The sequence below is a fragment of the Emydura macquarii genome, unplaced genomic scaffold, assembly GCF_026122565.2.
Source record: "Emydura macquarii macquarii isolate MOO-44397 ecotype Brisbane River unplaced genomic scaffold, CSIRO-AGI_Emac_v2 contig_67, whole genome shotgun sequence".
In the NCBI taxonomy this organism is placed as follows: domain Eukaryota; kingdom Metazoa; phylum Chordata; order Testudines; family Chelidae; genus Emydura; species Emydura macquarii.
In genome coordinates, this window is record NW_027130204.1 from 5,678,211 (window position 1) to 5,694,134 (window position 15,924).

A 15,924-nucleotide genomic window follows, 5' to 3' on the forward strand; every position below is an offset into this window, starting at 1 on the left:
CATATCGAAACAAACAAATGAAATTAGGAAAATCAGAGTCAACACTGGAAAGGGCAAAGGGTGCAGGTGGAGAGGGATGAAGGGCACGTCTACACTGGAGCTGGAAGATGTGATTTGCAGCTCAAGTAGACATAGCTATGCTGGCTCTGATCAAGGTAGCGTGCCAAAAATATAAGTGCAGCCGTGGCTGGGGGCACTAGCTGCCCTGAGCATGTGCCTAGGGATTCAGCTGGAGTTGTACTCAGGGCAGCTAGCCCCTCTGGTTGCCCACACCGCCTCCACATTCCACACCATACTCATGCCATGTCTATTTTTAGCCAGCTACTTGGTCACAGCTAGTACAGGTATGTCTCCTTGAGCTGGAAATGACACCTGCCAGGTCCAGTGCAGAGGAGCGGGAATGGGGAGGGAGTGTATGGATTTATCTCCCGCCATTCATCCAGACCTCCTGCAGGTATCTTTAGTCAACCAGTTCTAGGGAACTGTCCCAAATGGACTCGACTTTTTTCTGGGGTTGGCCAGCAGTTTGTATGCAATCCCCAGGTTCACCAGGCCCATTATGCCAGCTCTCCTACCGCTTGAGAAGTTTTACTTTTACAGTTTAGCAAAATGTGATGTCTCGCACCTAGCAAAGCGCTACGTAGCCATCCTTGTGGGACAATGATCGACGCCAGTGGGCAGGTATTTGCTTTAAGGTTGAGCAAAGTCTCTAGGACCATGCTAATTCTGGTTTTAATATCACCCCTCCCCCTCAAAACTTGAAACAATAGGGCACGTCCAAAACATACACGCAAGGGTAGCTCCTTCACCCCCCACATAGACATCAGAGGGACAGCTTCAAAGTCTTTGGAGTGACTGATACACCCTGAAGATGATTTTTTTGGGTTGAATGAGACATAAAGAGAGGGCCAAGGTAATTTCCTTTTCTGCCTTCTGTATTCCACTCGGGGAGTGAGATATTTATTGCCAGCTTTTTCTTCTATTTTTGCCTCATTACAGCCACATTAACTCTTTGGTGGGTTATTAAGATCTCACACAGCGTAGCTGCCAGCCTGAGGAAATAGCATAGCTCTCCACAAAATGGAAGGAGTCCTGCCACTTCGGACAGCGCAGGTGCTTCCAGGCCAAATTCTGAGGTGAGCAGGTGACAGATTTGACTATGTTACCATAGAACGGTACTTGGCATGTTGTATTGCAGCTGTGGAAAGGGAAGTGGCATGACCCACCAGCCTTCAGTTATTAACTGGGATATATCTAGTATGCCACATAGTTTTCCCACCTTTTCATCCCCCCCCCCCCCCCCCAGTTTTTAGTATAGGATTCCCCCAAATTGGGAACTCTACTGAGATGAAGGGTGGAATTTTTGGTGGCATGCTAAATTGGCTCATCACTGATGGCCTGTATGGATGGTGGGGATTAGATCTTTTTGGTATCTACAGTATCCAGAGCTAATAGAGCTGTGGGTGGTAAAAGGTGGGGCAGCTCCTTCTTGATACTCACCTGTTTGTAGGCATTTTATTTGTGATAGCACAAGCCCATCGCATGACCCTGTTTATTATAAAGGCGTTCTGGTATTGCCTCAGATTTGGGAATCTAATCCCCCTAGTTCAACTGGTAGCTGAAGTGTCTCAAAGGAAATGTGTCGATGATTCCCCGTCCTCCATAATTTTTTTTTTTGAGGATATCATTGATTTTCTGAAAATAGTGTTGGAGTATTTGGTGTGGGAGTCCCCTGAGTGAACATATTAATCTGGGTGGTGAATCCATTTTATCGTGTTTATTTTTCCTCAGAGGCTGAGGGATATAGCTTCCTGTTTATTCCGGTCATTGGTGACTTGTGTGATAATCAGGTTGAAATTGATTTTAACTATTTGCTTTAAATCTCTGAGGATTAGGATTCCTAGGTATTTTAGTGCCATTGGCTGCCATTGGAAACCTTACTGATTAAACAAGGCCTTGGATGCCTATTTAGCTAGTTCCAACACCTTGGATTTGTTCCAACTGCATATCTGGACAAGCATCTGAACCTTTCAATGAATACTAATAATCTGGGTATCAACTTCTGCAGGTTAGAGAGTCTACCAGTGCATCTTCTGCACACAGAGTCATTTTTCGTTCTAGATGCCCAGTCTTAATACTCATTCTATCCACACAGCCCTGCCTTGTGCACGCCAGCAGTCCCAGGGCTGTGGTAAAGAGCAGCAGGGATAGCAGACATATTCTGAACTGGGGTAAATCAGTATAAATCTGTTAAAGTCAATGGATCTACACCAATTTACACCAGTCAAGGTGTTTATAATCTTCAATCCTACCATCAATCTACATGTATTTGGTTCGCTTCTGCCACCTGGAAATCAGTCGTTCCAGCCCTCTGAACTTAGTAGGATTTCTCTGAATTTCCCACAATTTCTTAACGTCTTTCAGGTGTCGTAGTGCTGGGAATCAGGCACCACATCCCTGATACAGAAACGCTAGATAAGCAATGAGAGATACTATCTCCTTACATGCCTTAAAGTGTATGCAGCCCAAAATCACACTGGCAGTTCATTTGGAAGTAATTAACAGCTTTTGCCCCTTTATTTACACAGGTACATATCATTATTATTTAAGCAATCAGTTCATAATGAGATGCCTGTAAACATGATGGGATATTTACTAATACTTTGAAAGCCTAAAAGGTTTTAGGCATCATGCTGTCAGTTAACAAAACAGTCAGTTAGATGTCAACTGACAATTATTAACTGTCATTTAAAAAAAAAAATTAATAGCTCATGTCAGTTTCAAATGCCATCTTGGTGTAAGCTTGGTAAATTACAATGCCTAAAATTTCAGGCAAGTTTAATGTATTAATAAAAATGTCTGGGCACATTTAATGTTGGCAGTATTTTGAGTTAACTACACATGGCAGCCAGATTTATTTTGACAGAAAAAGACAAAGAAAGAGACAGACAGCAGCAAGGAGAAAGACAGAGGGACCGAATATTTACTAAGAAAGAAAATATATGTATTTTAAAACCTTGGAAATAGCCAACAGCAATTTGTTGACTCAACAAGTCCTGAGCAACACATACACCAACCCCCCCACAGCTCATTGTATCAATCATCGGTCACCAATGTAAATCACTTGGTATGCAACCGTATTTTAAATGCAGGGCACAAGTCGTTTGGATATTTGAGAGAGGAGGGAAGGACCTTGGCAGCTGCATAGTCCAACTGTCAGACCCAGCAATGACTTTTTTTTCTTTTCTTTTTTACTAGTAGGTGTAGCAACTGAATGTTATCTGTTTTTTTCTCTCTCTTTTCTTCCAAGGTATCTGTTGCCTTTGCTAGGCCCTCTGGCGTTGCCAGGCTGGTGAGATACAGCTTGCTCTTGTGAGTTATGGCTTTGCAGCATGTTTACCATTCCTTGGACTAACATATGAGCATGTGGAATTAATTTGAATATGTATCTTATAGCCACTACTCAGAACGGCTCGAGTGTGTGTCATAGTCCCTTTACTATTAACAGCTAATGGAGCATCTTTGTCCTGCAGGCCAAGTGATAGCGGATTGTGATTTTGGAGCAGGAGGAGCAGAGTTCTAGCCTCACTGTGACCATGGAGTGCAGTATATCTGTCTGTTCATTTTAGACACATGTAATGCACCAAATCCCCCAGTATCCTATTTCTTGTAACTTAGCATAGTGAGAATGGTTAAGTTCTTGGCAGCCATGTATTTCTTATAATACTGTAAATAAAGACAAGCTCCAAGAAAAGCAAATCCCACTTGAAATAGATGCAAGAGATAATTCAACAAGGAATACCATTTTCTATTAGGGTGACCCAGATAGCAAGTGTGAAAAATCAGGACAGAGGTGGGGATAATAAGTGTCCATATAAGAAAACGCCCTGAATATTGGGACTTTCACTATAAAATTGGGACATCTGGTCACCCGATTCTCTATATAATGCAACAACATACACAGTTTACTCTAGTGTGCTCTACATGCTGTTTCTAGCAAGGTGGACAAAGTACCACCTACAGGCCAAGTGTGATCCATGGAGTACAGAGTGGCCCATGGCTACCCACATTTCTAACACTGCCTATAGAAAACATGTCCCATAGTGCTACCTTCCATCTTCATCCAATGAACCTCCACTTTAATCAAGAGGGAGGATCCCATGCTGGGATCTGTTTTCTCCATGAGTTGAAACTTCCTCTAGCATTTGATTTAATATGGCACTGAAAGATGGCACTGCCTCTTGGCTGGCATCCCACGCTCTGTGAACGACCCTGGGCACTGACTAATATACAGTACAAACTATTCACCCACAGTTCCAGCTCTACCAAGCGAGGGCTAAAATTTCAGCAACTCTACCATCCACTGCAATTGTATCTAAGAGGCTGACACACTCTGTACAGTAAACAAGTCCTCAGCAAAGAGGACTCAGAATAGCTAGTTACCAAAAATACACTTGGAGAGGAATTCTCTCTTTCTCAGAGCTCATTTCTTTTAACCAGTTAACAAAAAGCTCATTCTCGGGTGTGTGGGTGGTGCTGGTGGGGGAATGAAATTTTACACAACACACACTAGAACTGTTTTTGTGGATTTTAACATTGTTAGCAACGCCAATTGTGATGTGGACCCCTTCCCATAAGGAAATGAATTGAAAATCACCAAGTCATTTCACATAGGCCACTGAACAGTCAGCAGCTAGAAACTGCATACAATCACTGTCCAACTCAGCTGCCTATGAAGCAGTGAGATTATAGAGGCATCGGTAGCAATTCCAAAGTTAAGGCAGTGTTGAGTTTTCTGTTGAAAGCAAGATTAAAATCCCTCCATTTCATGAGTGAATTTACCTTCCTCATGTAGCACATCAGCACTTCAGAGGGCAACTGAATTTTCCATCATATTTTTCCGGTAAAACATGCATGAATTTTTGAAGGGGTGACATTTTAAAATGCTCTGGGTTGGAAATTTGGCTGTGACGTGCACATTTCTTTTTGCATCTCCATAGATAAAGAACCACATACACCACAAAACAAACACACCTCTCTCCTAACATTTAAGAAATAAGCTGCTTTTCAAATTTAGAGCTATTCTCTTTTTGGGTCACCATCACAATCTGGCCCCATCCCCTTCTCTGGATGGACACTACTCTGTTAAAGGGACCCTCACTGGCTCCCATGTGCTTTTAAGCCTCCTGGGTCTGGATCGAGCCAGGACACTGTTTCTTGGTCCGGGTCTCTGGCCCACTCCCTGCACAGACCCCACATCAGTTACCGTTCCGTAGGATTAGCCCAGACACCTTAATTCCTGAAATCAGTGCCCCAGCCTTCCCGAGCCCCCAGCTGCTTCTACGCATTCCTGAGAATTCCACCGTGCTGTGAGCACTCTAAGCTCCTTGGCTAACCCCTTTGGGGGCACAGTGGCAGGCGAGTAAGGAGCGCATATCACTTTTACTTTCAGGAATGCACAAGAGAGTCACAGATCTTTGCAAAACAACAAACAGCCCTAAAACACGCTCGCCCGCATCTGATCCGTCCCCTTCTGTGAGTCAAAGGTCTGGTCAGCGATTCAGGCAGAGTCCCTCTTTACCCTTTCTCTCCCCTGGGTGTCTGCAACTGGCGGAGGATGCCCTCCCCCTGCCCCCCATTTCAGAGAGCATCCCCCTGGGAATGCAGAGTCTGGTCCTGTTTGTCATGTGCCCAGACTGAAAAATTCTGACCCTGCCTCAGCCCTGTGAGTCCCAGCTGAAGAAAACCAGAGTCCCCTGACCAAGGGTCATTCTCATGTGTCATTCGAAGTCGATGGCCCTGGATGACCATCATCCCTTTCATCATCCCTCTTTGGCAATGCAGTGCGTGGAACAGCCTGACCTTCCCAAGGTCAGCCCGGCTTTCCCACACAGAATGACACGTAGTTCTCTAAATGAAGCCGCAAAACAAAAGGCAGCTCACAGTTTGACTCGCACAGCACAGCCATAGGTTAATTTCATTCCACGGTGGACCTACCCCCGTCCACCAACTATTTCCCTTTCCCCACGCTGCCCGGCCTGCCTCCTCACACACCCCCTGGCATTTCTGATAGTGAGGATGCAGGGGGGGGGCAGGCTGGAGTGAGTGCAGACTGGCATGGGGCTAGGGGAAGGCAGAGAAGATGCTCTGGGAAAGAAATCAAGAGATCCCAAGCCCTGTCCTGCTTTCTCCTGCCCACAAACACCCTGTGGTTTGCAGCCCTGGCACTGGCATCTGAAGAGCTACAGGAAGTTCATCAGGCGATGTTGGCAGGGGTGAGTTAATGGCTGTCTGCTGCTTCCCTCACCCTCCCTTCATTCTCCTCTCTGGTCCCAACAGCGCTGCTCATCCCCTTGTGTTCACGTCACTGTTCTCCCTTCCCCACTGTAACCACCACATCCCTGCTCACCCCTTCAAATACTGATGCTTCATGGCAAACAGACAGAACTTCCCCATTCCAGCCTCAACTCCTCCTGCGCGTTCCAGAGCATCCCACGGCCCGCATGGCTTCCCCGCCATCGTGGTTACAGGGCTAGCTGCCCCTCTGTCCCCGCGCTAGTCTCCCTGAGTACACTCCCCACCCCATCTTGGGTCTCTACTCCTCCGGGGTTGGAAATGTGCATTTCTCCCCCTCTAAGGCCGAGCCCCTGTGTCTCTGCCATGGTCAGCCAGCAGGTCCGACTGGGTTTTGGGGGGTCTGTGAGCAGTGGTGAGAAAAACCAACCACCCCAGACATCTTAAAAACCAGGCTGAGCAGATGCTGAGCCAGAGTGCTCAGAGCCATTGTCCCTTAACCATCGTCAAGTGTTTGCTGAAAGTGGCTTACCTTGAGCCCTTCTTTCGCTCCCTGCCTGTTTTCCCTCACAGTCCCACTATTCAGTGCTTAATTTGCACCAGGGCAGAGCCCCGGCACCTCTGGGCTTGTCGTCTCCGTTATGAAAGTAAAGAAAAAATGGCTTGAGCCCCGGCCCCTCTTTCATTACAAACTAATCCGTGTCCCTATGAAACTGAACCACTCTATTCATACAGTAAACAGACCAGTAACAAGGGGAACATGCACTATCATAATTATTATAATTATGCAAATTATTACAGCACAACTCCATGTCAGCCGCATCCCTCTCCCCTCGTGTGGGCCTCCAAAGGGGAAAGGTAGGTCGGGTGAGAGGGACTTAGTTCTGTCAAACCACAGGTCGTCCTGCAATGAGGAACCTCACTCCGATGGCCATAGGCTTCTCTACAGCTTCTCCCCACCAGGTCGTCTCCCGTTCCACGGGGCTGCTTTTCCCCATCAGAAGCTCTGTGAAACACAACATGTGAATCCCCTGTGGCCCACTTCAGCTACAAGACTCTTCTTCTGCCTACCCCGTCCCTATACGTTAGCCCCTAACAAGCACAAGGTGAGGGGCAAAGTTGCAGCCCATTTAGCCAGAGTATTAGAGCCAATGCAGAGACATGTTCTGTGTCTGACAAACTTCCTTTCCCCTGCGAGAGTGAAATCTTGCTCTGATGATACATAGGAGCCTCTGGGCACTTGAGGAACTGGAGGGAGGCCATGTGTAGGGGCATATGTCATTTTCTACCAGAAATTAAACTGAATGCATGATACTCTTCGCCCAGTCAAGTAACACATAATGCATGTCACTGTGAATAAACATATTTATTGGAAAATTAGAGAACAATCAAAAGGTCTCCATGTATATAAAAGAAATGTGCAAATGTAGTCAGAAATAACTACCCAACTCATTCACATATGTGTATTTCAGAAACAAACAAAAATAAATATCCATGCTATACAGAGGCAGTGTTTCCTAGTAGCTAGAGCATTGCACTGGGACTCAGAAGAGCTGGATTCTACTCCTGCTGAGTGACCTTGGAAAAATCACTGTGTCTCAGTTTCCCAATCTGTAAAATGGGGATAATGCCACTTAGCTTCTTTGTAAAATGCTTTGACATCTACTAATGAAAAGTGCTATATACAAGCTGGGTATTATTATTATTACATCACAGACTTAAAAAATGAGGACACCAAGACGTTCACTGAACTGGGAAACAGGATGGTTTACACAGAAATACTACAACAATTCAGAGTCAAATCTAATTGTTCAGGGCTGCTGCTCTTAGTTTCCTCCAACATCAACACAGAATGCACTAACTACTCTTTTCCTAATGCACTTTTCCTAATGTCACCATGGTGTTGCTGTCACATTTCTTTCTGTGGCTTCTCCAGCTAAGTACTTCTCCAGCTAACCACTTGCTGGGCTTCTCTCTTATCTGCTCTGGCTCAGCATGAGGGAGGACATCGTACCTCAGAATACATCAGGCCAGGTCCTCAGCTGTGTCGGTCAGTACGGTGGCTTCGCCAATGGCGGATATGGCCCTTCGTTGCTAAGCATGAATTCATAGTAATGGGGCAGTGCCTGGGGGACCCTTGGGAGGCACTGTGCCACAGAGATGCACACTTCTTTGTGGGGCTCCCTGCTTGCATAGTGGTGGTCAGAGTCATTTGTTATACCCCTTTGCGGGATGCAGCACACTTCACTCATGCAGCCAGCCAGTTCCACTCGCTAGCATGGGTGGTGGGTGACAGAGCCGTGGTTCCACCTAATCTTTGCCTCTCCGTGCCCATTCTCCATACACCTTGGGGCAGCAGCTGGGATGCCACTCCTATGCTCCTTTGGGTGCTGGGGCTACAGTTGTGGCTGAACCTTACACATCTGCCAAGGTGAGAAGAATCCTTATTCCTTCCTACTCCTCTGCACAGCCACTTAAGGGCTAGCCATGATGTAAATCACTGGGATTAGCCCCCCAAAATTGCTGAGTCAGAAGAAGAAAATACCCTTTGTCACATTTGGACCTCTTTTCTGAGCAATTGTCCTTAGGACCATCTTGTTTGTTTTCAGTTTGACAAAGACTGTGGTACCACTGATTTCAGCAACACACCAAGCGCTCTTCATTTCACTGGTGCTGCCACGGTACAAACACGTCAAATACTTTTCGTAGACCGTCCAACCACGTGCTCCTACAAGAAACATAAATTAAAAATGAGAACCACAAAATGAAAAATACTCATGATTACAACTCCCAGACCTGAACACTGGTTCATTTTCTGCAAGCCACAGAGTCATAGCATCATTGATGTTAAGGCCAGAAGGGATTATCATCTAGTTTGGACGCCTGCATAACATAGGCCATTGAACCTTACACGATGATTTGTGAATCAAGCACATAACCTGAGCTCATGCATAGCTTAAGAAAAAGGTGCTAGAGACTGACTTTGAATAGAATTTTTTCAGCTACTTCTCAGCAAATAAGAGTGTCTATAGATCCTCCAATACTTCCTGTATTTCCCATCAGATCATTTTCACATAGTTCCCTGTTCTCTATCCTGCTGTCGATCTCTCTTGATGTGCTCAGCTGAACAAATTTGTGTTAGACATCAGCAAAACTAAGTTTTCATTTCTCTCAGTTACCACTAATAATAGCTTAGTTTCATGTTCGACCCAATATGTGCATTTCGCCTTCTCACACAACATATTTTTTAAGTTTGTAACAAACAGCTAGCAAACAGACAGGATGGGCGTGACAGCAAGAAAATTGTTACATTCAAATACCCACTTCCTCGAGTCATGTGGAAGGAAACCCTCAAGCTCCGACCATCTTGCTTATTATTGCCACATAAGAAACAGATAGCTCAAATGCATTTTGCATCAATGCAATCACTAGACACCAAGGAGCTCACCACTTAAGACATTAACCTGCACAACAACACCTGATTGCCAATCATAATACTCCAAGACACACAGACTTCCCCCCCCCAACCAACAAATACTTTGTTAATTCTAGAATCACTCACAATGCACACATCCAGTCGCTGACAGTCACACTTAGATGCAAACCTATAACTCAGATGTCATGCTTTCTCTTGTGCAAAATCTATACATCTGTCTCCCCAGTACCATGTCTTACTCTTAGTGTGGTCAGAATTAAAATTGTCGAGAACGTGCAGCACACATAATGACCACCGATGTACTCAGTTAGCCAGCGAGCATAATCTCAACATGTTTTATTTTAAATGAGGAAACGCATCTTTCACAACATGTCCCATTCTGCAGTCATTTGGTAGATTTGGGTGCCATAATCAAAAGAAAGTTGTGTTTGTCCTTTTAAATGCCAGGGTCCTAATCCTGCAAACACTTGCAGAACTTTATGACTTCTTGACTTCAATGAGACTATCCGTCTAAGTAAAATCAGGCAAGCGTATATCTGTTTGCAAGATCAGGGGCTTTCCTTGTTTTATACCGCCTATCTCAGAGAAAAAAGGCTACTTTGATTTGATTTAGTTTAATTTAATGTATATTGGGAACAATTTGAAAAATACTGCTGCACAGCTGTAGCATCTTTGATAATGACAGCGGCAGATGCTCTAATAAAAGCACTCACATCTGCCTGCAAGCTGCCAGCTTCGTAAGACCGATGGGCTAGACACGCCACAGATTTCAGTAGCATTATGCTGATTTACACCGCCTGAGGATCTGGCCTTCTATTTGGAGCATATCAAGTCAAGAGAGAAGTAAGCCAGGGTGAAAGTGGAGTGACATAGTAAGAACAGCAGACTGGTGTCAATTTCTGCCTTCAGTTATACCAGCTGATTTCCTTGCTTATACTAGTGAAACTGACTGCAAAGTCCCGCATTATTCCCAGATCTGCTACGAGCTTTTGTGACCAGAGCAAGTCACTTATGTCTCTGTGCTTCTGTAAAATGCAGCTGATACCTTATGGGTCACTCTGGGCGAGCGGTGCTATGGAAATGCAAAGCATGCTGGGCATTTTCTGCCATTCTTGCTCAAGTTCCAAGGTAGCACCTTGTTCCATGAGTCTCACTGAAATCAAGGGACAGTTTGTGGAGTAAACAGTGTAAGCATGGAAGAATCTGGCCCTGAGTTTGCAATCAGGGGCAAAAGTAGCCTCCTAAGTTAGTGGATGCTCCCTGCTTTCCCAGGAGACCCTGTCTCTCCCCATCCCGCTCCTCACCCCGCTCGACAGGCTTGAAGCTTCCTGCAGCACCCCTCTGTCATTTTGGGGGCCCTATCAAATGGGGAGCTTGGGGCAAATATCCTTTTCTCCTCCTTCCCCCCTCTGGCTGTGTGAGTGCATATCCGGGTCTGGTTTCTGTGGGTGCATTTGCATGCATGGACTCTGGCTAGATCTGCCACTGGTTTGCAGGGAGAAAAAAGACATGAAGGGCCTGATTCTTTTCTCATTCCACTCTGCGCCGGTGTAAACTGCGGTTGCCACTGCCGTATTCCTGCAATACTGAACAGCTTTTTTAGCACCACTCTGCTCCTTACCCCTCCTCGCTGGCTCATGTCTGTCACGCTTCACAGTCCCCGGCACTGAGATGAGTCCTAACATCGCGCTCTCTCAGAAGCCCCTGCCTCTCCTTCCCAGGTGCCCACTCCTTGCTCCTTCCTACTGACGAGCCTCAGATCCGAGCCCGCTGCATGATTTTGGCAGGTTGAGGGCCTGGGTCCAGAACGCTGAGCAGGGCCCAGGGTACTGTGCCAGCTGTGCTCCCAGCCACGTGCGACTGTGATGTGCACAGGATCGCCGCCAGGCCGCAGATGTGTACAGCTTATGTTCTGGGGGGGGGGTTTCCCACCAGGACCAATGTTCGCTCAGTTGATCCCAGTGAAAAAATAAACAGCACGTTTCCACCAGCAGTCAGCAAGGCCGGGCCAGGAGGCAATCCTCATTGACATACGTCCTGAACCGATTTAGTACGGGACAGGCGATTTGTTATTTAAATAAGGGAAATCCCTTATAATACAGAACTAGGTTTACCTGCATGGACACCCGTTTACACCAGTGTAAGTGAGAGGAGAATCAGGCCTGTTTTTTTTCTTAAGGACTCTAATGACTTAGATTTTGCAAGAGCAGGGAAATTCAATACATGTTTCTAAAAAACAGTTTGGCTAAAAATTGCTTTGAGGGAGAGAAAAAGCCTATAGGCCAACTGCTGAAGTAACATCTCCTGCCTGCCAAGGCTTTTCAGAGCTCCTTTTCTGCAGCCATCTGAAAATGCTTTTGTACTCAGGAAAAGGGCTATGCCGAACTCACATTCCCGGGAACTGACACTAGGTGGAGTAAAACTGAATAAAAGATTGGAGAGAAGCAAAGAAAACATGGACGAGTTAAGGAGGGGAGAAAAGAATCAGTGTTTTGATGGGTTGATTCTTTGCGTGATCACGTTTTGATGGTCCTGTACTCACACTCCTGGTTTTATTCTTTTACACTTTGCAGGTCACCCGTGGGATCAGCTGAGATGAGGTATGTTCTACAAAAGGAGCCAGGTGGGAAGAGCTCAGTGATGTCTGCCAATCTGATGCAGCAGGGGCTGTGGGGGAGGGGAACATGCAGTCTGTGGTGGCAGCCTGGAGTCAGATATAAAGAAGCTGGGGAGTGTTTCTAAATATGCATCCAGTTACATAACAAAGAGGAATAAACAGGGCCATACCCAAAACACTGAAGGACGATTGTGAGGCTAAAGTTGTTTAAAAAACTATCTTTCATCCCGGACATTGCCACAGACTTCCTGTGGGTGTGTCTACACTGCATGCTAAGCCTGGGTTCTGACTTGAGTTTGAGCCCAAGTTCCGCTTCCGTCCACACACACAGCAGTCTCACTCAGGTCCGTGAGCACTCAGAAGCCGGGTCCTGGACACTGCTAGGAAGGTGGGTCAGAGCTCAAGTCCTGCTTTGACTCGGGTCCAAGCCCTGCCATTTTGCGGTGTGGATGCAGTTCAAACTGAAGACCCAAGTCAGAAGATCTGGGCAGTGCAGTATGGATGCATTAGCAGGGCCTTGAGAGCTGGGTCCAGCAATTGTAAAACCCGGGTTCACAACGCAGCGGGGACACTCATGTGCGGGTTTGGAAACACTGCATCCACAAGTCTGGGTCCCACAGACGTGGATTTACAGTGCAATGTAGACGTACCTTGTGTTACCTTGAGCAAATCTGTGAACCTCTCTGTGCTTCAGGTTCCACACGTGTAAAAAATAACAACAACACTTACCTACCTCACGGGAGTATTCTGAGGCTATTTGTTTTAATGATGGTAAAGTGCTGTCAGATCCTTGGGGGGAAGGTGATAAGGAACCCTAAAGTCATTTTATGATGAAGTGCCATCCTCTGATATGTGTCGGTGAGGAGTCTGACATTTAACATGTGTTTGCTAATGTAAATTTCCTCCTGGATAACTCCTCTGCCTACAAAGCTCATGTGGATTTTGAATGATCAATGGGGAAAATGGAATTCATAACAGCAAAATACAGATGCACACAATCCTGCTTCACTATGCTTTATGCTATTTAAAGGGAAATTATATCCTTGTGCTATAGGCCAGCATTGTGAAATGATTCGGATGCACAACCAACTTTAGAAAACGCAATCAAAATAGCAATTAAAAAGCAGATTGTGTTTCTGAACCCTTTCCAAAGCCACCCCTTGTGAGTGGAAAAACTCCTGGAAAAGAATCCAGAAAGCCACTCACATTATCTTCCTTCAGATCCCTGCCTTCAGATCAGCTATGCTGCCCATACAGCACTAACAGCTGACAATGGCTTGGCTAGGTAGTGAGCTGAGGCTTCTTACTTAGGATACACTAGCTTGTGCTCCCCTTCCTTCTATTTTGTTTGTCTCATCTGCCTCTTGCACTTAACCACAAACTAGGCCCTGATCCTGCAAACCCTCATGCACATGCTTAACATTAAGCAGGTGAGCAATGTCATTTACTTCAGTGGAAGTGCCCTTGCAGTTAAGCTCATGAATAAGTGTTTGCAGAATCATGACCCTGCATTGTTAGTGGGCATGACTGTCCTTTCCCGTGTGTCTGTGCAGTCAGTACAATGGGATCCTGATCCGTGACTACTACAGTACAAAATTGAAACCTATAATATAAACAAACGTTGCTGTTTTCTATTACCAGAATGCATGTTGATCCAGGGCTTTCCATGGAAATCTAAATGTGGAAAACAGAACTATTCCAGATTTTGTTAAATGAGCTTTATAATTTCTGGTGAAGAAATGTCTGAGGAGCTCATTTAATGTTTGAAAAGCAGAACCAGGTCCCTCGACGCAATAAAGAACACTCAAAAAACCTGTGTATAGCATTTTACACCTTCAAAGCACTCTCCACACATCAGCTAAGCCTCACAACTTCTGTCAGAAAGGTGGCAAGTATTAAATCTGCAGCTTGCAGAATGAGAAACTGAGATGGAGCAACATGATAAAGCCACATGTCAAGTGAGTTTCACAGGTAGGGTTAGCGCACTTGATTTCCTGCTTCCCCTCCCAGCACTGCTGTGCTCCAGTCCACCAGGCTAGCGGCTGTTTGAGAAGCTGAATGGACTCCTCCTTGCAGAAGATGGCACCTGCAATCATTTCCACAGCCAGCTCCACAAGCTGGAAATACATATTTGTGCAACACAGTCTATTTGGTGAAAACAGGCAGCTGTAAAGACACGCAGAGATGTCCTGTCAAACAAGAGTTAACTGAGAGGAACTTTATGACTGCAGTTAGAAATGGTCAAATAAACTTAGAAGAACAGAGTAGAATGGCTGTCCTGCCTTTTAAAAGAATATAATATCTGGCACTTAAAAAAAAAAATGTCCCCAGCGCTAAGTTTAGTATGTTGCCCTAGATCATTGCTGCCAAAGGGAGAGAAATAAAGTCTTCTTTATCTAGGATATTTTTTCTTCTTTTTCAGAGAAGAAGCCAGGTTACAAGAACAGCAAAGTACAAAGAACTTATAGCCGTCTCGAAATGGAATGTATTCAGACTGGACAATTAACTACTGCGGTACCTGACCTCTGCACCAGTGAAAGACCTTTGTCTACAGGGCTGTCTCACCAGCCCCAAATTCAGTGTTTTGAAAAAGTGAAACAAGTGACTGATTACAGGAAAGGCTTCGTAGCGTGCACCTCCTACGGCTATGTCTGCACTCAGAAACTTTGTGTGCTCACACCTCATGCCTGAGCGAAACGCATGATGAAAATACGCATGGGACGGGCTTTGTTCATTAACAGTTCCTGTCTGGGCTGGGATAAATACATGATTTTTTTTGCAGTGAATGAAATAAAAGGTGACCCAAAACTAGAGATGGGTGCAAGCAGCAACATTCATCTGCATTCATATTGCAGGCACTTCGGAGATGGGGGTGAAGGGAAGGGAAATGAGAGGAGTGGTGAATATAAGGGCCATTTGTAAAATTGGGAGCAAGGTCTAGTTTTCAAATCCCAGCCCCATCATGCAAAAGCTACGGGTGCTCTGATCTGGGGTCAGTTTGGTACCCGAACTAGAAGTAATGGTAGAGAAAAGGGATTATCCATGTTCTTTCTTTTATATATGTTCTACTTGTTTTAAACAGTTTGCATTAAAAGTGTGATGTTTAGCCCAACTCCTGCCTGGTGTCAGCTATTGCTAGTGCCATAATATGTAAGAAAATCATCCCAGTTATTTACATTAAAAATTGAGCTGCGTTTTCAACGTGTTTAGAAAGCTCCATAAAGCACCATTTCCCGGGTACTCTGGAGCACTTTGCTAGCTCCAGTTCCAAGCTGCATGTCCTCCGCTAGCCATACAGCTGTCCCCAGGAAACCGAGGAGTGATAAATGGTGTGAAACCTGGAGGGTAAGGGTGTCCATGACTAAAAAGTAATACTGCGGTATTTCAAAGTGAGGATTGAAAGTGCTGATGTAACCCTCTTGTAAGACATAGCTTTTTGGGACATACTGTACTACTATGTTAGTTTTTATTGTAATTTTCAGAGAGCCAAAAGTGCAGGTCCCGTATATCCTGACCTTTAAGCTGTGAATCTAAAAACTGTAGTTCAGGCTTATCTCTACCGGCACATAAATTCTAC

General features: G+C 45.3%; 1 protein-coding gene across 1 annotated transcript in view; it reads left to right on the plus strand.

Moving 5' to 3' along the window:
- Positions 1 to 15,351, plus strand: part of TMEM273 (transmembrane protein 273) — a 55,356-nt gene extending 40,005 nt beyond the window's left edge. The window contains exons 6-7 of the mRNA XM_067534398.1: positions 12,304 to 12,330; positions 14,770 to 15,351. Of these exons, the coding sequence (XP_067390499.1) occupies positions 12,304 to 12,330; positions 14,770 to 14,815 (73 nt within the window). The 3' untranslated portion in view covers positions 14,816 to 15,351. The remainder of the gene's footprint in view (positions 1 to 12,303; positions 12,331 to 14,769) is intronic.
- The last annotated feature ends 573 nt before the right edge of the window (positions 15,352 to 15,924 follow it).